The 24,867-nt window shown below is 44.5% G+C and overlaps 1 protein-coding gene across 5 annotated transcripts in view; it reads right to left on the reverse strand.

The window, feature by feature from the left end:
- The window catches only part of HUS1 (HUS1 checkpoint clamp component), a 229,422-nt gene extending 206,604 nt beyond the window's left edge, over window positions 1-22,818 (reverse strand). For 2 of the 5 annotated variants that reach the window (XM_073549847.1, XM_073549845.1), the window contains exons 1-2: window positions 22,637-22,782; window positions 18,799-18,926 (exon numbers count right to left, since the gene is read on the reverse strand). In XM_073549847.1, the coding sequence (XP_073405948.1) occupies window positions 18,799-18,926; window positions 22,637-22,688 (180 nt within the window). In that variant the 5' untranslated portion in view covers window positions 22,689-22,782. Of the gene's footprint in view, window positions 1-18,798; window positions 18,927-22,636 lie in introns of all 5 variants that reach the window. The other 3 variants (XM_073549844.1, XM_073549846.1, XM_073549848.1) reach the window with 3 other exon arrangements.
- Window positions 22,819-24,867: the final 2,049 nt, after the last annotated feature.

A 24,867-nucleotide genomic window follows, 5' to 3' on the forward strand; every position in this document is an offset into this window, starting at 1 on the left:
AAAGGCAAGAAGACAGCAAAGAATACTATTGCTAACTAGATCAAACAAGCTATCTGTCTGGCATATTCGTCACAGAATCTGGCTCCCCCAGCCTCACTGAAAGCTCACTCTACCTGTGCAGTCTCTACATCATGGGCAAACAGAGGGAACGCATCATCTGAGCAGATATGCAGAGCTGCTACCTGGCCGTCTGTCCACACGTTCACCAGACACTACAGACTAAGTTTCAATAGGGATTTAACATTTGGCAGATGAGTTCTGCAGCCCGTGGTCTCTCCCTAAAGAAATTAACTGTTGGCATTACTCTGATGTTACTGTCATGGAAGGTGACTGGAGAAAACAGTCCACGACAGCACAAATTTCCCTCGCTATCTGATTTTTATGGATGATGCCTACTCTTTCTTGGTAACTATACATGGTAATGTGTCCAGAAAAAAATGCTGGTGGTTATAGGAAGGGGAGGGGTATTTAACCTCTGTGTTCCTGTCCCCTATTAGGGCGGGGAGACATCCTCCGATGTTGCTGTAGTGGAAGGTTCCAAGAAACCGAATTACCGGTAAGACTAATTCTATTTTTTAATTTTATATATATACTAGCTGAAGATCCCGGCGCTGCCCGAGCATAGTAACTAACTACGGTTAGTTATAACAAATTAAAATGAATATATATATATATATCTGAGTAGAGCCACGCCCACTCCGCATAGCCACATTCACTATAATATCCCACATCATCCCATCAGCCAGAGCCACCAGACTACTACCCCTAATATCCCACATCGTCCCGTCAGCCAGAGCCACCGGACTACTACCCCTAATATCCCACATCATCCTGTCAGCCAGGGCCACCAGACAACTACCACTAATATCCCACATCATCCCATCACAGACGCTGGACTACTCCCCCTAATATCCCACATCATCCCGTCAGCCAAAGCTACCGGACTACTACCAGTAATATCCCACATCATTCCGTCAGCCAGAGCCACCAGACTACTACCCCTAATATCCCACATCATCCCGTCAGCCTGGGGTCAGAACCAGAGCGCTGAGTGGATTTGTCCTGACTTCCATACCAATGATCCGTTTAAAAGAAACCTGGGGTGAGAATCAGAGTAATGAGGGATTTACCCTAACTTCCATACCGGAGATCCCTTTAAGAGAGGCCTGGGGTCAGTACTAAAGCGCAGAGTGGATTTGCCCTCACTTCCATACCGGGGATCCCTTTAAGAGAGACTGGATTTGCCGTGACTTGCATACCAATGATCCCTTTAATAGAACCCTGGGGTCAGAATCAGAGCGTTGAGGGATTTGCCCTACCTTCCATACAGGAGATCCCTTTAAGAGAACATGGGGTGAGAACCAAAGCGCTGGATGGATTTGCCCTGACTTCCATACCGGAGATCTCGGAGAAGAAAGGCCTGGGGTCAGTACCAAAGTGCAGAGTGGATTTGCCCCATCTTCCACACCAGTGATTCCTTTAAGAGACCCTGGGGTCAGAACCACAGAGCTGAGTGGAACGGTCCTAACTTACATACCAGGGATCCCTTTGAGAGGTCTGGGGTCAAAACCAAAGCCCTGGATTGATTTGCTCTGACTTCCATACCAATGATCCCTTTAAGAGGGAAAATGTGCCTACAGGATAGACGATGGGGATATGGGTAGGGAGAGGGGGATTCATTTTTGTCATGTGCTCTCTGCTCCTTTCAGGGGGCAGACAATGGCTGGGAGCTTATGTTCCCAAAGGTACTAGATTTCTCGCACCACGTCAGTGTCTGCTGAGGTGTTGTCAAGTGGGAAAACTTGCTCATAGCAACCAATCACAACTCAACTACTTTTAACCAGCTCTGGTGAAATGAGAGATGCTTAGTGATTGGTTGCAAGGAAAACTACTGTTGCTCATAGCAGCCAATCACAGCTAAGCTTCTTTTGAACAGCTGGGGTAAAATGAAAGATGCGTCGTGATTGGTTGGTGATACACACACATACATACATTCACTTTTATATATAGAGATCATCAGAACGACCTGACCAATAAAACTGTCCCACCAGCCAGTTAATCCCTTTAGTTAACACCCTAAAAAAATAAAAAAACAAGGCAAAAACAATGCTTTATTACAACACTGAACAAAAAGATGAATATAAACATGGTACCGCTGAAAACGTCATCTTGTACTGGAAAAAAAAAAAGCCATCATACAACTCCATCATCGAAAAAATAAAATTATAGCTCTCAGAGTAAAGTGATGCAAAAAACGGTAATTAGACCTACCGGCAATTTTGTTTCCAGGAATACATCCTGACAGCACCATGGAGGACGTCCTCCTTACCCTCAGTGGGACAGGAACAACGAGCGGTTAAAAGGACCCTCCCCTTACCACCCATCAGTGATTTTCCAAAGTACCACATCTGGATGGATGCAAACAGAAACTTTATTAACAATTCTTATACAAATGTTACTTCACATCAGTATGCAAAACGCAAACTTGCAGTAGGGAGGGAACTAGTAGTGCTGTCAGAATGGATTCCTGAAAACACAAATACCAGTAGGACTAATTACTGTTTTCCAGTTCACTACCTGACAGCACCATGGAGAAGTACCAAAGAATGGTAATCTTAGGGCGGGACTACTACATGCAAGACCTTCCTACCGGAGGCTAACTGTTCTGACACTACATCTAGTTTGTAATGCCTAGAAAAGGTACTAAGGTTTGCCGACGTTGCGGCCCTGCACATTTGCTCTGCTGAGGTCCCCCCTCTTTCTGCCCATGACGGTTCGAGTTGAATGGGCTCTAAGACTGGGGAATTTTTCCCTTGAGCTCTATAGGCTAAGTCTATCTGCATTTCCCCCAACCTCTTGGCTGATATAATGGCTATGAGAAAGGCTGTCTTAAAAGGAGCGCTTGACTATATCCATATTCTCTGACAGGAGATACGGGGATTTACACAGCACATTAAGGACCAGGTCAAGGTCCCAGGGTGGAGATGACTTCCTTACGAGGGGCTTCAATCTCTGTGCGGCTCTAGAAAACCTTGCTACCCAGGGATGGGTGGCTGGGGAGAAATCAAAGAAGACACTAAGGGCCGATATCTGTACTTTTAACGTACTAGGCCGAAGACCCTTTCTAAACCCTAGCTGCAGGAAGTCAAGAATTCTGGGAATGTTTGGACTTGAAGTATCTATCGGAGCTCCTCCTGAGAAGGTACAGAACCGCTTCCAAATATTATAAATTGCCATAGTCACCGGCTTCCTACTTAATTGGAGTGTGGTGATGACATCGTCTGACAGGTCTCTGGATCTCAGGGTTTGGCGCTCAGGATCCAAGCAGAGAGCTGTAGTGAGTCCGGATTTGTGTGCAGTACCGGACTCTGGTGTAGCAGATCCTGTCTCTTTGGTAGAAGTATGGGTCTTTCCACCACCATTCTGTTTAGAAGGGAGAACCAGCTACTCTTTGGTCAAAAGGGAACTACTACGATTGCTGTTTCTCCGTTGTCTAGTATCTTCCTGAGTGTTCTCGGAATCAGTGGAAGGGGTGGAAATGCGTACAGGAGTCCTTCTCCCCAGGGTTGCGACAGAGCGTCGCCCCCTGCTGCCCCATCTAGGGGATTTAGCGAAAAGAAGGTTCTGACCTTTGCGTTGATTCTGGAGGCAAAGAGATCCACCTGCGGTGTTCCCCAACGCTGGCACAGCATGTGGAATATCTCCGAGTTTAATTCCCATTCTGTGGGATTTATCGATGTTCTGCTTAGGCAATCTGCCAGCTGGTTTCTGGCTCCCTCCAAGAGTACCGCCGAGATGGATTTGACCGAGTTCTCTGCCCAATTGAAGATCCGGTGTTAAGGAGAGAATATATGGCATATGAATATACAGTATACAAGAATCAAAATTACACCACTATATGGACACTTTGCTGAATATTATAATCATGTAGCTTTCTGATATTTCTGATTCTCTAAGACTTATTTCTGTATTGTAGAACCCACCTAGCTTCATCAAAACTGGGTGGATTAGGCTAGAAACAATAATTATGTGCGCAATGATTATATAGTAAATATAGGATATATGAGATCAATAGTAATTTGCTATTTGGGATAATCAGTAATTTGGAAAGAACCCATGATGTAATGCAATGAGACAGCTTGATTTCTTGTTATAAAAAGCTGTACATCTCTGATTAAAGTAGGCAAGAATCGTTTAAGACACGATCCAACTTGTCTGGTGTGTTCTTTCCTCCGTGCACGTACCATCTCTCTCCGAGAGATCCAATTCGGCCACAGACAATTAAGACGGGTCACACCCTAGTGTGACAGAATCCACACCGGTTTGCCAGATGTTGCAATGATGGATGTTTCGGGCCTCCCTGGTGTCTTAGAAATGCCACTGCCGTCACATTGTCGGAAAGAATCTTCACATGTCTGCCTCTGATCTTCGTCCGGGCCTGGTATAGAACTGTCCATATGGCGTATAATTTCCGGAAATTTGATGACCTGGTCCTCATTTCTGGTTCCCATTGTTCTTGATAGAATTCTCACTCTATATGTCCGCCCCATCCGAACTGACTGGCGTCTGTGGTCACGGTGACAGAGGGACAGAGAACCCATGGTACCCCCACCTTCAGGTTTTCCGGGGTGGTCAACCACTGTAATGATTTCTTTACTGAATGGGAGAGTGTCATCTTCTTGTCCAATGAACTCTGTCTCCTGTCCCAGGTCCGCAGAACCTGCTCTTGTAACTTCTGTGAGTGAAACTGACTCCACTTCACCCCGGGGATACAAGCCGTCATTAGGCCCAGTATTTTCATTGCCTCCCTTATAGAGCATGGTTTCCTTCTGAACCGGCAGACATGCTCTATTAGGGTGATCTGTCTTTCCTCTGGTAAAAAAGATATTTTGATGTGGGATTTAGTATGACTCCTAGAAATTTTATTCTGGGCTGAGGGATTAAATTTGACTTTTCCCAATTTATGACCCACCCCAACTCCTGCAACGTGGAGGTTGTGAGGTGGCAATCGATCCTGAGCTGCTCCACCAACCTTGCCACTAGCAAAAAACGTCCAAATATGGTACTATGGTCAGGCCGTGGTTTCTCAAGTAAGCGACTACTTCTACCATTAGTTTGGTAAAAATTCTGGGGGCCGAGGCAAGGGGCAGGCACTGGAATTGAAAGTGATGGATTGCACCCTTGCTTCTCAGGGCAAATCTCAAATATTTCTGGTAGGTTGGGACATGGTAGTATGCACTTTTTAAGTCCAAAGTGCACATCACCATGTCTGTCTATTAGTGGAATCGTAGATTTTATGGACTCCATTTTGAACCTCTTGTAAGCTATCCACTTGTTCAGGGGTTTGAGATTTATGATCGTCCGAGAGTCTCCTTATGGTTTCTTTATTGAAAAGAGACTCAAATAGTGACGCATTTATTTCTAGAAGTTTCTTGATGTCTGTCCACATAGAGGTGGCTAGTGGAGGTTGGGATCTGGTTAATATGAACCTCTCTGGGGAAAGGCCTGTGAATTCTAGCCTGTAGCCCTGGCTGATTATAAGTAGAATCCAAGGGTTCTGTGATACTTTCTGCCAAATCCCTAGAAACTCTTGTAGCTAACCTCCCACTCTGATGGCGTCATTTTCTTTGTGACCCTGAGCCAGAGCAAATGGAGTCGCTACCCTTACCCCCTTTGGGATAGCTCCATCTCCCTGTCTCCCCTTTCCCCTGTAGTCTGTCCTCTGATTAGGAGAGGACCTACAAAAGGGCTGGTACTTCTTTGTTTTTTCCTCGGGGAACCCTTTTTTCTTATCTGAGGTCTTTTCTAGTATGTCATCTAGAATGGGCCCAAACTCTTTACCCCCGGAATAAGGAATGGCACAGAGTTTGTTTTTGGATTGGGTATCCCCAGACCAAGTCTTTAGCCAGATTGCACTTCTGGTTGCATTAGACAAACACTTGCTCCTGGCGGCAAATCGTACGACACCGCCGATGCATCTGCCATGAATCCCGTTGCGAGCTTCAGTAATGGCAGAGACTTGAGTATAACATCTCTGGGGGGTTTGCTTTGAGATGTTCCTCTAAATCATCCACCCATAAATGCATCGACCGGGCCACAGAAGTTGCTGCAATGTTGGCCCGAATTATGGCTGCCGAAGACTCCCAGGATCTTTTTAGGAGTCCATCTGCCTTACGGTCCATTGGCTCCTTCAGGCTGGAGGAGCCTTCAAACAGGATTCCCGTCTTTTTCGCCACTTTGGCCAATGGTACGTCTATTTTGGGTGTTTCATTCCAAGTCTTTATATCCTCTGGATTGAAGGGTAAACTGAGCCTGAAATCCCTTGGTACCACTAGTCTCTTTTCCGCATCTTCAAACTCCTCTAAGATCATGGATCGAATATTGCTATTCACTGGGAACACTCTAGTGACCTGGGTACGCAGTCTGCCAAACATTTCATCCTGTATGGATACTTCCTCCGGGGTGTCCTGTAACTGCATCGTATCCCATACCGCCTGCAGGAGCTCATCGGTGTCCACTGCAGAGAAGAGGTATCTTTTCCCTCTTCCTATCGAACCCTCCTTTTCTTCCTGATCCAAATCCTGCAAGCAGTCCTCGTCCGAGAAAGGACTAGATTCCCTAAGCCTCTTCCATGGCCTCTGGGTTTCTGGTTTGCTTGTATGAGGGAGGTTTAGGGCCGATATGGAAGCCTGCAATTCCTACTTTATTATTGACCTCATATTGGTCATCAGTGAAGTCTGCTCCTCTCAAACAATTTTAAAGGTACAGGACTTACAGAGTGGCATCTGCCAGCTTTCTGGCAATTTCGAGGCGCAAATGGGACATTTATTCTTTTTTTCTCCTGACAGGGTGGATGACTTTCCCTACAAATACACAGAGACCCTGCATTATCTCAGTGTGTGTAGGGTATTTAATGTGGCATTGTGGTACGGCTTTTGTTAGCAGCCTACTCACGTGCCTCTAGCTCAGCTCCGGTCCCTCGGGCTTGGCTGTGTCCTCCATAGTAAGAGTGCACATTAACCGGGATTCAGGATGGCCGGCGGTGGGTAGTGAGCCCTCCCCCCTTTCATTTCCTACCTGGTTGATCCTGCTCATCCTCGACCGTGCCCCGCGCAGCGTGGCTATGCTGAAGAGGCCCCCTTTCCTGGGTGCCCGCGCCGCCGCTAGGCTCTGCCGCGACCCGGCAAAATGCTCACTATATCCTGGTAACGCGGCCCTCTCCTCCGTGCCCAGAAATGACGCGGCCGTCGCAACGGAAGTGATGCGGCCGCATGGATGCTGGACTGCCGGCCTCCCGCCGGCTGACGCTGCCGCACTCCAGGTCCATTCCCCGGCAGCGACGGGCCCGCTCAGCACTCCGGAATGATGCTGGCGCCGCACGCAGCCTGGCTTCCTTTCGTCGGCGTTGTGATGGATTGGGACCTCCCAAAGACCTGTAGCGCAGCTGGTGAGCCCCCCGGAGGAAGCGGACCGGACCCCAGGAGCAGAGCTACACTGGAGCTGGCTGAGGGACCCCCCCCATCGCAGGGATCAGCCGCAGACTTCTTGCGGTGGGAAGGGAAAGGCTGGGCCCCCCGATCCTCACCATCTGCATAGCACCGCCAGAGGATACGCTTGCCGTTCCTATCCTCAGTGGGACAGGAAAAACACTGATGGGTGGTAAGGGGAGGGTCCTTTTATCCGCTCATTGTTCCTGTCCCACTTAGGGTAAGAAGGACGTCCTCCATGGTGCTGTCAGGTGTTGAACTGGAAATAATTTTTTCTTCTATAAAATAGTTTTTATTGCGTAAAAGCGCCAAAACATAAAGATATACTGTCATGTCGGACACTGTTCGCACCAGGGTGTCCGGCAGACAGCGGTAATACCCCATCCTACCACTTGGTTCTCAGTGGCGCTGGTTGGTCTTCTGATCTGGCTTGGATTGGGTTAACCAGGTTGTCATTCTGGCTGAGGGCTTAGCCACGCCCTGTGTCTTTTAATTGTCCTGCGTGACTATGGGCGTCACCGACTATAGCTCTTGCCTTGTGCTAGCGATACCGGTCTGGAGTGGTGGTCTAAGGAGCATACGGTTTCTGGTGTAGCATATTCCGTTGTTGCCATTTTGCCTCCCTGTGTTGTATTTTTTGGTTGCCCTTGCACATTATTGTATTCTCCTGTGTGTACGCAGTGTGGTGCGTTTCCTTTATCCCTGTCCATACCTATTTGTGGGGTCCGGTGTTTGGTCTCACTGGGTGGAGGGTGGTGGGTTCAGCTTAGGGCTGGACAGGAGACAAGGACAGGGTGGAGGCCCAGGCAGGCACACCTTCAGTGTAAACCCTGGGTTGAGGGACAGACAGGGTTTCCCCTAGTCTGAGGGACACCGCAGGGGCCCCAGGGTTTCAGCCTAAAGTTACCTAGGCTTCCCATGACATACAGTGGGGAAAAAAAGTATTTAGTCAGTCAGCAATAGTGCAAGTTCCACCACTTAAAAAGATGAGAGGCGTCTAATTTACATCATAGGTAGACCTCAACTATGGGAGACAAACTGAGAAAAAAAAATCCAGAAAATCACATTGTCTGTTTTTTTTTCATTTTATTTGCATATTATGGTGGAAAATAAGTATTTGGTCAGAAACAAGCAATCAAGATTTCTGGCTCTCACAGACCTGTAACTTCTTCTTTAAGAGTCTCCTCTTTCCTCCACTCATTACCTGTAGTAATGGCACCTGTTTAAACTTGTTATCTGTATAAAAAGACATCTGTGCACACCCTCAAACAGTCTGACTCCAAACTCCACTATGGTGAAGACCAAAGAGCTGTCAAAGGACACCAGAAACAAAATTGTAGCCCTGCACCAGGCTGGGAAGACTGAATCTGCAATAGCCAACCAGCTTGGAGTGAAGAAATCAACTGTGGGAGCAATAATTAGAAAATGGAAGACATACAAGACCACTGATAATCTCCCTCGATCTGGTGCTCCACGCAAAATCCCACCCCGTGGGGTCAGAATGATCACAAGAACGGTGAGCAAAAATCCCAGAACCACGCGGGGGGACCTAGTGAATGAACTGCAGAGAGCTGGGACCAATGTAACAAGGCCTACCATAAGTAACACACTACGCCACCATGGACTCAGATCCTGCAGTGCCAGACGTGTCCCACTGCTTAAGCCTGTACATGTCCGGGCCCGTCTGAAGTTTGCTAGAGAGCATTTGGATGATCCAGAGGAGTTTTGGGAGAATGTCCTATGGTCTGATGAAACCAAACTGGAACTGTTTGGTAGAAACACAACTTGTCGTGTTTGGAGGAAAAAGAATACTGAGATGCATCCATCAAACACCATACCTACTGTAAAGCATGGTGGTGGAAACATCATGCTTTGGGGCTGTTTCTCTGCAAAGGGGCCAGGACGACTGATCCGGGTACATGAAAGAATGAATGGGGCCATGTATCGTGAGATTTTGAGTGCAAACCTCCTTCCATCAGCAAGGGCATTGAAGATGAAACGTGGCTGGGTCTTTCAACATGACAATGATCCAAAGCACACCGCCAGGGCAACGAAGGAGTGGCTTCGTAAGAAGCATTTCAAGGTCCTGGAGTGGCCTAGCCAGTCTCCAGATCTCAACCCTATAGAAAACCTTTGGAGGGAGTTGAAAGTCTGTGTTGCCAAGCGAAAAGCCAAAAACATCACTGCTCTAGAGGAGATCTGCATGGAGGAATGGGCCAACATACCAACAGTGTGTGGCAACCTTGTGAAGACTTACAGAAAACGTTTGACCTCTGTCATTGCCAACAAAGGATATATCACAAAGTATTGAGATGAAATTTTGTTTCTGACCAAATACTTATTTTCCACCATAATATGCAAATAAAATGAAAATGTGATTTTCTGGATTTTTTTTTCTCAGTTTGTCTCCCATAGTTGAGGTCTACCTATGATGTAAATTACAGACGCCTCTCATCTTTTTAAGTGGTGGAACTTGCACTATTGCTGACTGACTAAATACTTTTTTTCCCCACTGTATACATGGGGTATCACTGTAATTGTACTGACCCTAAGAATAAAGCTACCTTGTCAATTCTACCACACGCGGAACGGTATTAAAAAAAAAAAAAAAAGTCAAAATTCCTGAATTACTGTTTTTTCTTCATTCTACCTCCGAAAAAAATCGGTCAAAAAATTTCATGTGCTCGAAAATGGTACCAATAAAAACGTCAACTCGTCCCGCAACAAACAAGCCCTCATCACATGACTGCAGGCCGAAATATGGAAAAATTATAGCTGTCTAAATATGGGGATGCAAAAACTAGTTTTGAAATAAAAAGTATCTTTTACTGTGTGACAGCAGCCAAACAAAAACCCAATACAAATCTAGTATAACTAATCACACTGACCCAAAGAATAAGGTCAACTATTATTGTTGTTCATTTTTGTAGCACCATTTATTCCATGGCGCTTTACATGTGAAAAAGGGGCATACATAGACAAGTACAATAAACATGAGCAATACAAGGCGCACACACAATTACAGGAAGAGAGAGGATCCTGCCCGCGAGGACTCACAGTCTACAGGGGATGTGTGAGGATACACTAGGAGAGGGTATAGCTGTTTGTGCGGCAGTTCAGTAGACTGAGGATCACTGCAGGTTGTAGTCTTGTCGGAATAGGTGGTTCTTCAGTTTCCTTTTGAAGGTTTCCGTGGTAGGCGAATGTCTGGTGTGTTGAAGTAGAGAGTTCCAGAGTATGGGGGAAGCATGGGAGAAGTCTTGTGTGCGGTTGTGGGAAGAAGAGATAAGAGGGGAGTAGAGGAGATCTTGAGAGGATCGAAGGTTACGTGTAGGTAAGTACCGGGAGACCATGTCACAGATGTATGGAGGAGACAGGTTGTGGATGGCTTTGTATGCCATAGTTAGGGTTTTGAACTGGAGCCTCTTGACAATAGGAAGCCAGTGGAGGGCTTGGCAAAGAGGAGAGGCTGGGGAATAACGGGGAGACAGGTGGATTATTCGTGCAGCAGAGTTAAGGATAGACTGGAGTGGTGCAAGAGTACTAGAGGGGAGGCCAGAGAGTAGGAGGTTGCAATAGTTGAGGCGGAAGATGATGAGGGTGTGCACGAGCGTTTTTGCAGTTTCTTGGTCAAGGAATGTACGGATCCAGGAAATATTTTTGAGTAGGAGTCGTCAGGACAAGGCAAGGGTTTGGATATGTGGCTTGAAAGAGAGGGCAGAGTCGAGGATCACCCTGAGGCACCGAGCATGCGGGACTGAGGAAAGTGAGCAGCCATTGACATCGATGGATAGGTCTGGTGGAGGAGTAGAGCGAGATGGGGAAAAGATGATGAGTTATGTTTTGTACATGTTCAGTTTTAGAAAGCGAGCAGAAAAGAAGGATGAAATAGAGGACAGACATTGTGGGATTTTGGTCAATAAGGAGGTGATGTCAGTTCCAGATAGGTAGACCTGCGTGTCATTGGTATAGAGATTATACTGCAAACTGTGGGATTCTATGAGCTGTCCCAGGCTAATTGTGTAGACGGAGAAGAGTAGGGGTCCTAGAACTGAGCCTTGGGGAATACCGACAGACAAGGGGCGAGGTTAGGAGGTGGTGTGGGAGAGGGAGACACTGAATGTTCGGTCTCTGCTAGACATGACAAGATCCAGGATAGGGCCAAATCTGTGATGCCAAGAGATGAGAGAATCTGTAACAAGAGGGAATGGTCCACAGTGTCAAAGGCAGAAGACAGGTCCAGGAGGAGGACAGAGTAGTGTAGACAGTGTTGCTTGATCTTGGCTGTTAGTAGCCAGATTGTAATCGGTCAAAGAGGAAGCAGGAGGAGAGATGGGAGGACAGTTCAAGATGGAAATACTGTTCCAGTAGTTTTGAGGCATAGGAGAGAAGTGATATTAGGCGATAGCTAGACACAGAGGATGGGTGTGATTGAGCCTTGTTTGAAGGATGAGGGGAATAACCATTTGTAAGTGAAAGGTGGAAGAGATGTGTTAGGGTTGTGTTAAGACTGTGGTGAAGTTACGGATGAGGTAGGACGGGAGCGGGTCAAGTGTGCAATCACTTATACTGCACGAAGAGTGGTGTAAAAAAAAAATTAAAACCAATTCTCCTGCTGTTGATTTTTTCATTCTGCCTCCCAAAGAACGTAGTAAGGCTTGGAGCACATTTGTCCTGCATTCTACGCTGAGCACTTACACCGGGGTTTCCATATAAATCTCTGAAGTACGTGATTCAGATGGACCCCCGGCAGACGCTTCTCTATGAGACAGAAGGAGGCACTATGGATGCCAAGGGTTTAATTTGATTCACGTCAATTGGAGATTAAGAGTATGTGCGCACATTGAGTATTTGCTTGCAGAAATGCACGTTTTGCCGTGGTTTTGCATGTGCTTTTGTGCAAAAATGAAGGTTTTTTTGAGCTAAATATATTTACAAAAAAAATGTTTTGTGATATAATTTATTAGTTAAACACCACCTTTTTCACTCTGATGCAGAGTGGCATGAGGGTAATGAGATTAGGGCTTGGTGTCAGCAGCTGTCTGACACCAAGCTCTAGATTTAGTAATGAAAAGGTGTAAACCAGACAGCATCATTGTTAAGCTGGTAAGTAAACACAAATACACACACATATTGTAACCAGCTTATGTACTATTGTTAAACAGAACAAAACGTACATAGGCTGTAAATAAACAGATACTGTCACTTTAGAAAAAAAAAAATGTAAAAGAAAAATTGCAAAAGCTGAGGGTTGATGTTAATATTCTGGGAAGGAGCCAACAGCTATAAAGGTTCCCAGGCTATTAACAGCTTCGCGCCGCAGCCCTTTATCTTTTTTTTGCGTTTCTGATTTTTGCTCCCCATCATTCCAGAGCCATAACTTTTTTATTCTTTTCGTCAATATGGTCATGTGAGGGCTTGTTTTTTTGCAGGATGACTTGTACTTTTGAACGACACCATTGTTTTTACCATATTGTTTACTCAAAAATGGGAAAAAATTCCAAGTGCGGTGAAATTACAAAAAAAGTGCAATTCAGCAATTAGATTTTTTTTTACCATGTTCACCAAGTGCTAAAACTGACCTGCCGTTATGATTCTCCAGGTCATTACGAGTTCATAGACACCAAACATGTCTAGGTTCTTTTTTAAATCCAAAATTTATTTAAAAAAAAAATTGCGTCATACTCCAAGATCAGTAGAGTCTCCATTTTTCGTGATCTCGGGTTGGGTGAGGGCTTATTTTTTTGCATGCTGAGCAGACGTTTTTAATGATACCATTTTGGTGCAGATACGATCTTTTGATCACCCGTTATTGCAATGTTGCTGCAACCAAAAAAAATGTAATTCTGGTGTTCAATTTTTTTCTCGTTACGCCATTTAGCGATCAGGTTAATTTTTTTTATATTGATAGACTGGGCGATTCTGAATGCGGCAATACCAAATATGTGCTTGTTTGATTTTTTTTTACTGTTTTATTTTGAATAGGGCGAAAGGGGGGAGATTTGATCTGTAATTTTTGCATGCTTCTACAGTCTTCATGGGAGTCTGGAAGCTGCCATAACCTGATCAGCTCTGCTACATACAGGCGATGATCAGATCACCTGTATGTAGCAGAAATGCTGACTTGCTTTGAGCGCTGACCATCGGTTGGCGCTCATAGAAATCTGGCATTGACAACCAGAGGTCTGCAATAGACCTCTGGCTGTCATGTCAACCCATGGGCGGATTTCCGGCGCCATTGCCAGAAGCGCGCGTTAAATGCTGCTGTCAAAGTTTGACAGCGGCATTTATCAGGTTAACAGCCATGGGTGGATCGCGATTCCACCCACGGCTGTTCAGGGCACATGTCAGCTGTTCAAAAAAGCTGACATGTGCCGGAAAAGATGTGGGCTCAACGCCGAGGTCACATCAAAGGAGACACGACATGCGCTGTGCTAGTACGGCGCATGTCGTGAAGGGGTTAATATCAGCTCACAGCTGTTTGCTTAGCATTTCATGGCTATTTTACAGGGAGAATCTAGAAAACAATTGACATAGGGTCCCCCTATAAAATCTAGCCAGCAGAGGCTAGGTAGACAGCTGCAGGCTAATATTAATAGCCTAGGAAGGGGCCGTGGATATTGGATCCCTCCCAGACTAAAAACATTAGCTCTCAGCTGCACCAGAAAAGCCGCATGTATAAGATGCGCCAAATCTGGCGCTTAGCCAGGCTCTTCCCACTCGCTCTGTTGCAGTGGCAAGTGGGGTAATGATTGGGGGAAATTGATGTCACCTTTGCATTGTCAGGTGACATCAAGCCCATGGGTTAGTCTCCTGCAACTAAAAGAAAAAAAACACAACATTCCACACCTGTCCGCAGAGAAGATAATCCATAATGTCGCATGACTATCCTGATGACTTTGAAAGCAGTCACTGATGTGACTGCTCTCAAGAACAGCCGGTTACACACTAACACAGGAGGTAATTGTTCCCGCAGTGTAAAGAACTGAGCTGAGGTGAGAGAATTCACCGGAGTTCATCAGCTGATCAGCTCTGGTGATCTCCCTTAAGGCACCACTGCTGCGTCAGAAAGTTCTCACACAGTGGTGATCTGAAAGCGCCCTGGAGCTCACCAGTGAACTGTCTCACGGCAGCTCAGCTCTGGCACCTCAGGGGCTCTGCCAATGTGACATGGCACCCTCAAACCAGTACAGCAGAATCTGCACTGTAATATGGCCCTCCATCCCTTCTGAGCTGTGCACCACAAATATAGTTTTTGACCAAATATTGGGCATGTGTGAACTCAGGAGAAATTGCACAGTTAATTTTGGCATTCATTTTCTTTTGTTCCTTATGTGAAAATACAAAATTTGTATTTTTTTTTCCTCCCACAACTCAACATTGTGAAGCACATGGAGGCTCAAGGTGCTCACTACACATCTAGATAAGTTCCCTGAGGGGGGTCTAGTTTCCAAAACAGTGTCACTTCTGGGAGGTTTCCACTGCTCTCCAAACATGATATCGGTGTCGCTATTTGTGCCAGCAAATTTTACATTGAAAAAGTGAAATGGTGCTCCTTCTCTTCCGAGTTCTGCTGTGTGCCCAAACAGTGGTTTTCCCCCACATACTGGATATCGGCATGCTCAGGATACATTACACAACAAAATGTATGGTCCACTTTCTACTGTTACTCTTGCGAAAAATTAGGTCTAAAGGAAAAGTTTTGCGAAAAAAGTTAAAATGTTCTTTTTTCCTTTCACATTCCATTAACCCCTTAGTGACAGAGCCAATTAGCTACTTAACGACCAAGCCAATTTTTACAATTCAGATCACTCTCACTTTATGAGGTTATAGCTCTGGAAATCTTCAACGTATCCCACTGATTTTGAGGTTGTTTTTTCGTGACATATTGTACTTCATGTTAGTGGTAAAATTTCTTCGATATAACTTGCGTTTATTTATGAAAAAAATGGAAATTTGGCAAAAAATTTGAAAATTTTGAAATTTTTAAACTTAATTTTTGTACCCTTAAATCAGAGCGACATATTGCACAAAAAAGTTAATAAATAACATTTCCCACATGTCTACATTACATCAGCACAATTTTGGAAATATAATTTTTTTGTTAGGCAGTTATAAGGGTTAAATGTTGACCGGCGATTTCTCATTTTTACAACAAAATTCACAAAATCATTTTTTTTAGGGAACACCACATTTGAAGTGAATTTGGGGGGAGGGGGGTCAATATGACTTTATTCTTCGGATCATTGCGATTACAGTGATACCAGATTTATATTGGGTTTTTATGTTTGGCAGCTGTCACACACTAATAGATGCTTTTTATGCAAAAAAAAAACAGTTTTTGCATCACCACATTTTGAGAGCTATAATTTTTCCATATTTTGGCCGACAGAATCATATGATGGCTTGTTTTTCGAGGGACGAGCTGACGTTTTTATTGGTACCATTTTTGGGCACATGATATTTTTTGATCACTTGCTATTCCGATTTTTGGGAGGTACAATGAACAAAATTCAGGAATATTTTGGGGAGCAATGTCATCTGCTGCTGTAGGTCCACTGTATTTTATCAAGATCAAAGTTAGCACAGCCGTCTACCAGGAAATTTTAGAGCACTTTATGCTTCCCTCTGCCGACAAGCTTTGGAGATGGGCCAACATTTTGGGTTTTAAAATAATTTTTCAAGCTGGTGTTATAAAGTATTCTAATTTACTGAGATAATGACTTTTGGGTTTTCATTGGCTGTAAGCCATAATCATCAACATTAACAGAAATAGACCCTTGAAATAGAGCACTCTGTTTGTAATGACTCTCTCTTATGAGTTTCACTTTTTGTATTGAAGAACTGAAATAAATTAACTTTTGGATAATAATCTAATTTTGTGAGAAGTACCTGTACATATGGAATATACAAATTTATCCCCCTGGACAATATCAATTCTGGCCTAATGGCCAGGCCGCACAGAAATGCAAGCAAATGCGTTGCATTCGGCACTGTGCCTTGATGCTGAAAATGTGTGTCCCATATCTATAGAACCAATATTTGTATTAAAAACAAAACAAAACACAACATCATTCATATCTTTTAAAAGGAATAGGTCATCCCCTGGGACGTATAGGACCTATTAATATGGGCATACAGGTAATATAAATGTTAAAATAGTTCTATTTGTATGACTCATATTAGAAGTCTAGTTGTTGAGAAATATTATATTCTTTCCTTATGCAAATGATTTCTTCCAGGCGCTGGTGCGTGCAGCGCCTGGAAGAAATCCCTACCGCCAGTCTTCATTATAGTACTACCCCCCTCGTATGCATATCAGTTCTGGTGCTGCAATCTCATCCATTCTGGTGCTGGAATCTCACGCGTGCGCCCTGCACTCCCTCCACAATAAGTAACTTTTCCTCCCATCTATGGACACTGCATTCAGGGATCTTTATGTATTTAAGTACATTATTCTGTAATCACCCAAAACAAGATCTGTCATATTTGCTGTCTATGGGGCTGAAATATTAGTGAAGACTTTTCCCGTCGAAAACTATTGAGGCTATCCTGGATTTTTACATGATGGGGGTAAAAGTGGATACATTCAAAAGTCCGTGGCTAGAAATAATTTATTAACCCCTTAGTGGCGGGGCCAATTGTTTAAATTCTGACCATTGTCAGTTTATATGGTGATAACTCTGGAACGCTTCAACAAATGCCATTGATTTTGAGATTGTATTTTCGTGGTACATTATAATTTATGATAATAGTAAATTTAGGTTGATATATGTGTTTATTTATAAAAAAAATATCAGAAATTTGACAAAAATGTAAAAAAATGCAATTTTCAAACTTTGAATGATTATCCCTTTAATCCAGATAGTCACTCCACACAAAAACATTCATAAATAACATTTTCCACATGTCTGCCTTACATCAGCACCATTTTTAAAACGCTAATTTATTTTGGTAGCCTCTTAGGAGGTTTAAAAATGTAGCAGTAATTTTTCATTTTTTCAAGGAAATTTACAAAATTTATTTTTTTGAGGGACCTATCAATGTTTGAAGTGACTTTAGGGGTGCTATATATTGGGAAACCCCAAACATGATACCATTTTAAAAACTGCAGCCCCTGACACATTGAAAACTTCTGTCAGATACTTTATTAACCCTTCAGGAGATTTTCAGGAATTAATGCAAAATGGAATAGCAAGAATGAAAAAGTGTTTGTTTACCACCTAAATGTCGCTAACTTCTGAACTGACCGCTATAGCCGGGAGACTCTAAAGGCCCCGTCACACTAAGCGACTTACCAGCGATCCCGACACCGATATGATCGCTGGTGAGCTGTCACACAGACAGCTTCACCAGCGATCAGCACAGCGATGCCGAGCGCCCGGCATCGCTGGCCATCGCTGTAGAAAATAGATTCAAAATAAAAAATAAAGTTATTCTCACCTTCCGACGTCCCGTTCAGCCATCCTGCCTCTCTCCACGCTCCGGTCCCAGTGAGCCTTTGCACGAATGACCGCGAGATGTTACGGTCTCGAGGGATAACAAAGTCTCGCTGTCATTCATGCAAAGGATCACTGGGACTGGAGCGTGGAGAGAGGCAGGATGACTGAACGGGACATCGGAAGGTGAGAATAACTATATTTTTTATTTTTTTTATTATTTTTTTACACCTGATCGCTGGTCTCCCGCTGTCACACACACAGCGATGCGTGCTGGCCAGCGGGAGACCAGCGACCAAAGAAATGTCCAGAGGTTTCTTGCAGCGATCAGCGATACCGGCAGGGGGGGCGTTCGCTGATCGCTGTCACACACAGCGATCTCGCTGGTGAGATCGCTGTTACATCACAAAAGTTGTGACTCAGCAGCGATCTCGCTACCGAGATCGCTTAGTGAGACGGGGCCTTAAGGCTGCTATTTGGCCATGAAATGCTATGGCAAACATCAGGACCAGACAATCATGATCTCTGTGTGTCAATTAGATTGTGGAGGGCTTCAGCTTTAATCTATTAACCATTTATTTGATGTAGTCACATTTGACAGCAGCAACTAAGGGGTTAAACAGATATGGACGGTGTCAACACTGATCGTTTGTGATACAGCAAGTTGTCAGCTATAGTGTACAGACGACAGCTGCTGGATTGTCACCTGTATGGGTATGCTATTCTCTTATATCTGAGGTCAGTTAAAAGACGTATTGGCTGTCATTAAGGGGTTAAACAACATTTTCATGGAAATCTTTACTAAAGCTTTATATTGGTGCTATGTGATTTATACATGTACTATTTGAAGTTGTAAATATTTGGAATATTACCTGGCAGAGCTCACACCACATGCTGACCCCTCCATTAGCCACCTTGTCAGTAAGAATAAAGTAAAGATTGCTGGCTGCAAGTCGTAAGGTGCAAGATTTGGTCAACTTTGTTATTGTGTTTACAACCCCTAAAAAAAAAAAAAGAATTTTTTAAAATCAAAAAAGTATAATAATATAATAACAATAAATGTTATTTCTATAGCGCCGACATATTCCGCAGCACTTTACATTTCAGAGGGGACTTGTACAGACAATAGACATTACAGCATAACAATAATCACATAGATCATAACAGATACCAAGAGGAATGAGGGCCCTGCTCGCAAGCTTACAATCTATGAGGGAAAAAAAAAAAAAGCATCAAAACAAACTGCAGAAATAGCAATACTAGAAAACCAGTCAGCTCTTTATTTTTGTCTTTAACCAGATTTAGCAACTTTTTGTTACTAAAAGTGACAAATTCTTTAAAAAGTTGTCTAAAAATGCAAACGATTGAAAACTCTACCAGGAACCTTACTTAAGGCTGGGACTGGTGTGACATGCTAAAAAAATGTGAGTTGGTAAAAGGTCGCCTTTATGAATTTGTCTAATATATATAGACTAGATGGACCTGTCTGGCCTATACTATTACTGGTGGTTCAGTCCCTCTGTCCTTGTTCACATTTACGTCACTTGACAAGTGGAAAGGTTTTAAATACAAGAGTTAGGACTGTCCCACAAGGGTTGCCGTGACGTGGCGGGATGGCTTCTACATTATTTTGATCAAAATTATGTTAACTAAATACCCTTATTATTACTATTATTACTACCTTCATGCAATTTTTGCAATAATTTTTTCACTTTTTTATTCCAGGATATTTGTTTTGTGTTTTGCTTTTGGTTTTCTCTGTGTAAAGGTCATGTGTTCATATGCAATTACATTTTGCATGCACATTAATTTACTTTTTCTGCTCAGACCCAGTTTCTCATTTGTTTCATTGTGCATTCTGTGCATATAAGGGTGTGACCGCCCTGTTTCTGAGTTGGAAAATCCATCCTGTCTGGCCTATACTATTACTGGTGGTTCAGTCCCTCTGTCCTTGTTCACATTTACGTCACTTGACAAGTGGAAAGGTTTTAAATACAAGAGTTAGGACTGTCCCACAAGGGTTGCCGTGACGTGGCGGGATGGCTTCTACATTATTTTGATCAAAATTATGTTAACTAAATACCCTTATTATTACTATTATTACTACCTTCATGCAATTTTTGCAATAATTTTTTCACTTTTTTATTCCAGGATATTTGTTTTGTGTTTTGCTTTTGGTTTTCTCATTAAATGTGTGTAGATTCATGCAGTATAACGTGAGCATATTAATACACTAACCGCCTTCTCTGAAATGCAGCACCAGTCCGTTCCTCTTCTTGGTGACGTCACCACTTTTCAGACTATCAGGCTCACTCCATACGCTATGCGTCAGCCGGAAGTCTCTTCTACAATTTAAGTCTATGGGGCCTCATTCTGATGCTACATAGTCTTACACTGCAAAAGAAACTTTTGGCTCATGCAGAGCACAGCGGGACCAGGAGTCTGCAGAACCACACTGGAAATTCGAGTGTAGCGGTAGCAGAGTATTAGTGATGAGCACTCGTTACTCAAGTTTGCCGAGGGTGCTCAGGTATGTACCGAGTATCATGGGTGCGCAAGTGACATGTTTGCGTCCTCACAACCACGTTTAGCGGCTGTTCGACACAACATACAGGGGTTACCTGACACAGATAATCTCCACGTTCTGTTTTCAACAGCCGCTAAACATGCGGCTGCAGGGACTTGAACATGTCACCTGAGCACCCTCGGCAAACTCTAGTAACGGGCTCTTCCGCTGATCACTAGGGAGGAGTATATTAATACACACACTACATTACTTGCATATGCACACATTTACTTAAAAAAAATAAATGGAAGTTCTTCCTTTAAAGAGACACTCCCACTAACAGTTTTATTGATTTTGTGTGTATATGCATATAATGGGATGAGTGTATCAATATACTCCCCTGCTGCTGCTTTCTCCAGGATCAAGCGCCATTCTTCTCAGTGATGTAACCGCTCAGCAGGCTCTGCGTCACCCTGTAGTGACTTATAATTTAAGCCTGTGTTGCATCAGAAGTAGACTCAATAGGTTTACACTGTAAAAGCGACTTCCAGCTCACACATAAAGCCGGCAGGTTTCATTTGCAATGACATCACTGAGAAACGTGGCGTGGGACACAGAAGGCATCGGTAGGGAGTGTATTAATAGTCACACTATATACACACATTTAAAGGCAACCTGTCACAGTAACCTACAGAAGTATCACGTTGGTGCCGTTACAGTGATACCTGGGTTGGTGAAATCTGTCTTGTGGTTGTGTAATCTTTATTTTCAGTTCGTAGTTAATGCTATGCTGGTGCCCTGGGACGGCCGGTGGGGAATCTGCATGTGGTGCTCTGCTTAGGTATTCATAATGAAGCCTGTTGACAGGTCACTGATCCCTCCACAGTCTACATGGAAGCACAAGCATATCATTAACTCAAAATAAAAATTAACCCCTTTCTGCCATCAGAAGGAATAGTATGGCAGCACCCTCGCTTTGATGTGAACTCAGGTGGTGAGCCCACATTTTTCCCGAAACATGTCAGCTGTTTTGAACAGCTGACATGTGCCCACAATAGGTACGGGTGGAATTGCAATCCACCCACGTCTATTAACTAGTTAAATGTCGCTGACAGCGACATTTAACGCGCGCTTCCGGTCATGGGATCAGGGGTCTTCGGTGTGTCGGCATAACAACCAGAGTCTCCTTGAGACCTCTATGGTTGTTGATGCCATGGAGACTATTGAAGCATGCCAAAATTTAAACAAAAAAAAGTTTTTTAAATATAAAAGTTTAAAGCACCCCCCTTCTGCCCCATTCAAAATAAAACAAAGAAAAAAAATAAATAAATCACACACACATATTTGGTATCGCCACATTCAGAATTGCCCGATCAATTAAAAAGGATTAGCCTGATCACTAAACAGCGAAGCGAGAAAAAAAAATTGAAGCTTCAAATAGGGTTTTTTGGTCGCCGTGACACTGCATTAAAATGCAACAACAATCGCAGGCCATGCGCCGTTTTGACGCTGCAGCGACCGCAACAAAATGCAACATGTTGCGTTCGGCAGGTCGCTGCCAAAACGAAACATACGGACGTATCAGCAAGGCCTGCGTACCCAATGGTAAAGATAGGTATGCAGGCCGCAGGCGGAGCTGAACAGAGAAGGTGCGGCAGTGGGCGGAGCTTCACGGAGGAACTACGAAAACCCAAAAAAAGCTCCAGTCATTAAGGGGTTAAACAAAAACCACAGGACGGATATCATCAAGCAAGGAAGCATTGTAATCAGTATAATAGCGCCGACCTGACACTGTCTGTAGGTTACTGTGCACAATCCTGATGACAGGTTCACTGCCAACAGTAGAAATCTGAGCACTAGTGTTTCTTAGTGGCATGGTCCCCACAGGACTGGGACTAATCCTCACGGACGGTACAAATTTAGCCTGGAGAGTGGAAGACGTGTCTAAGGTACTAAGTGTACATGGCAGCATACAGTACGGCGTCCCCTATCATACACAGAAGCGCCCACGGCGTGACGGACGGCGCAGGCACTGTGCGCTCATGGCCGCCCACAGCGCAGGCGCAGAACGGTCCTCACGGCCGCCAACAGCGCAGGCGCAGCGTGCTCCTCACGGCCGCCCACAGCGAAGGTATAGCACGCTCCTCGCGGCCGCCCACACAGCGCACAGTCGCCACACAACACGCGCACTGAATAATACACACGGGTGAAATGGTTCAGACAGCTGACGTCCACTATCTTACAGCGGAACCTCATGATGCTGTGGCAGCGTACTGAAGCGACCACTACTTCCGAATCTGCTGCTGACGTCAGTACACACGTGACATTCGCAGTCACATGGTAGATTCTGAGCTGCCTTATTGGCTAACGCTATCCCGTTCTGTTTGCTGATTGGCTGCTCCGTTCTGTGCCGTTATATCCGTCACCTTTTGTCGGGAGAGCGGCAGACTACTATGTGCTGATCAGTGGGCGCCCGCTAACACCTTGTGTAGTGGACATGTGCTGGTGTGTGGCTGCAGGCTCAGATTCTCCCGCTCCTGGCATACATGCAAACCTACAACATAAGAGGAAGCTGAAGTTGGTTAGGCTAGGTTCACATTTGCGGTTGAGTCCGCAGCGTATTGTCCCCAAACATGCGGTTGCAGACGATAGGCGAATTCTATTTCCCAGCAATTTTGAATTTACACAAGCCATGCCCAATGGGCGTGTCTTATGTAAATTCTTGCTTGCACTACCATAGCCATTAATGCGTTTTTTTACGCATGTCATCCGCATGCGGATGACTGCAGATATTTGACGCCTCAAAAAAAGCAAGATGCGTTTGGCACGCCCCGCCGCATACCACAAAACGGCGCAAACGCATACAAATGTATGTCCCTGCATACCCCATGTTAAAGATAGGTACGCAGGACGCATGTGGATGTATGCTCATCAAATGCAGCGGACTCAACTGCAAATGTGAAATCGGCCTTATTCGCCCAGTTTCTTATTCTGAGCTGAAGATGGTTTCTTATTTGTCAGCTTCTTAGCAATTTTTTTCTTTTCTGTTTTTATAGGTTTAACAAAAAATAAGCATCACAATAATAGCATACAATGCAGCGAGGTGCCCTGATCTGAATACACTTAAAAACAATGACAAAAAATATTAAACTAGCACAAAAATGGGCATCAAAGTGGGCACCAAAAAGCATTCATGAAAGGGTTAAATGACTTTGGGCCACTGATCTCACACTAAGAATACACAGATAGTGATGCCCTGCACCAAACCCAGGTCCCTCCAGCCTGGCCTAAATGGGTTCTGGGCATCAGAATTGACATCAAGGTGGGAAAACAGAGCATTTTCACAGAATTGAATAATTAACTGATGTTTTTTAAGGGGTTAAATGACTTTGGGCCACTGATCTCATACAAAGAATACACAGAGAGTGATGGCCTGCATCAAATCCAGGTCCCTCCAACCTGGCCCAAATGGGTTCTTGGCATCAAAATGGACAAATAGACCATTTTCACAGATTTCTATAAGTAACTGATGTTTTTAAAGGGATAATGACTTTAGGTCACTGATCACGCACAAAGAATACCCAGACATTAATGCCCTGCATGAAACACAGGACCCTCCAGCCTAGCCCAAATGGGTTCTGGGCATCAGAATTGGCATCAAAGTGGGCAAACAACCAATTTTCACAGATTTGAATAAATAACTGCTTTTTTAAAACGTTAAATGACATTGAGCTACCGATTACACAACACCATTACATATACAGTGATGCTCCACATCAAACCCAGGTCCCTCCAGCCTGACTCAAATGGGTTGTGGGCATCAGAATTAGCATTAATGTGGGCAAACAGCACATATGTTAGGGTTGCGGATGGCACTAAATATAAAATATAAGGAAGTGCGATTGCAACCCAAGGTCCACCGTGCAGAGATGGAAAACTGCTGCTTAGTGATGGTGGAGTGCTAACAAAACACCGGCAGGTTAACCGCTGACCCGGTGTGTACGGGAGCATTACTTCACAGAGCCACTGTAACAAATGCCGAAGCCTGTTAATGTCACAGGACTCGGCGGAGTGGGTGCTAGTGTACAGTCTCAGGACTCAGCCCCAAAGATGCTGGGTTAGAGTCCTTCTAGACCACTAGCACTCGGCGTTGCAAATGCGGTGTCGGGTAGAAGCTAAACTTGCAGAAATCACACAGAAGTGCACACAGTGCCGTACTGGCGGACGCCACTAACCAGCCTAGACTCAGGACTGGAAAGTGCACCCTAATGGTACAGAAGTGCGCACGGCGCCGCTCTGACAGGCGCCTCAGTAGATGCGGTACAGTGGTGCTTTATAGCTTGGCGCACACTGATGCTAGCTTGTGTGAGGAGCAGGGAGCACTGCGGCGCTAGGAAGTGTCACAACTCGGCGCTGACTGTAAACTCCAACCCTA

This window comes from Dendrobates tinctorius, unplaced genomic scaffold (assembly GCF_039654945.1).
Source record: "Dendrobates tinctorius isolate UK_male_01 unplaced genomic scaffold, ASM3965494v1 ptg000162l, whole genome shotgun sequence".
Lineage (NCBI taxonomy): Eukaryota > Metazoa > Chordata > Amphibia > Anura > Dendrobatidae > Dendrobates > Dendrobates tinctorius.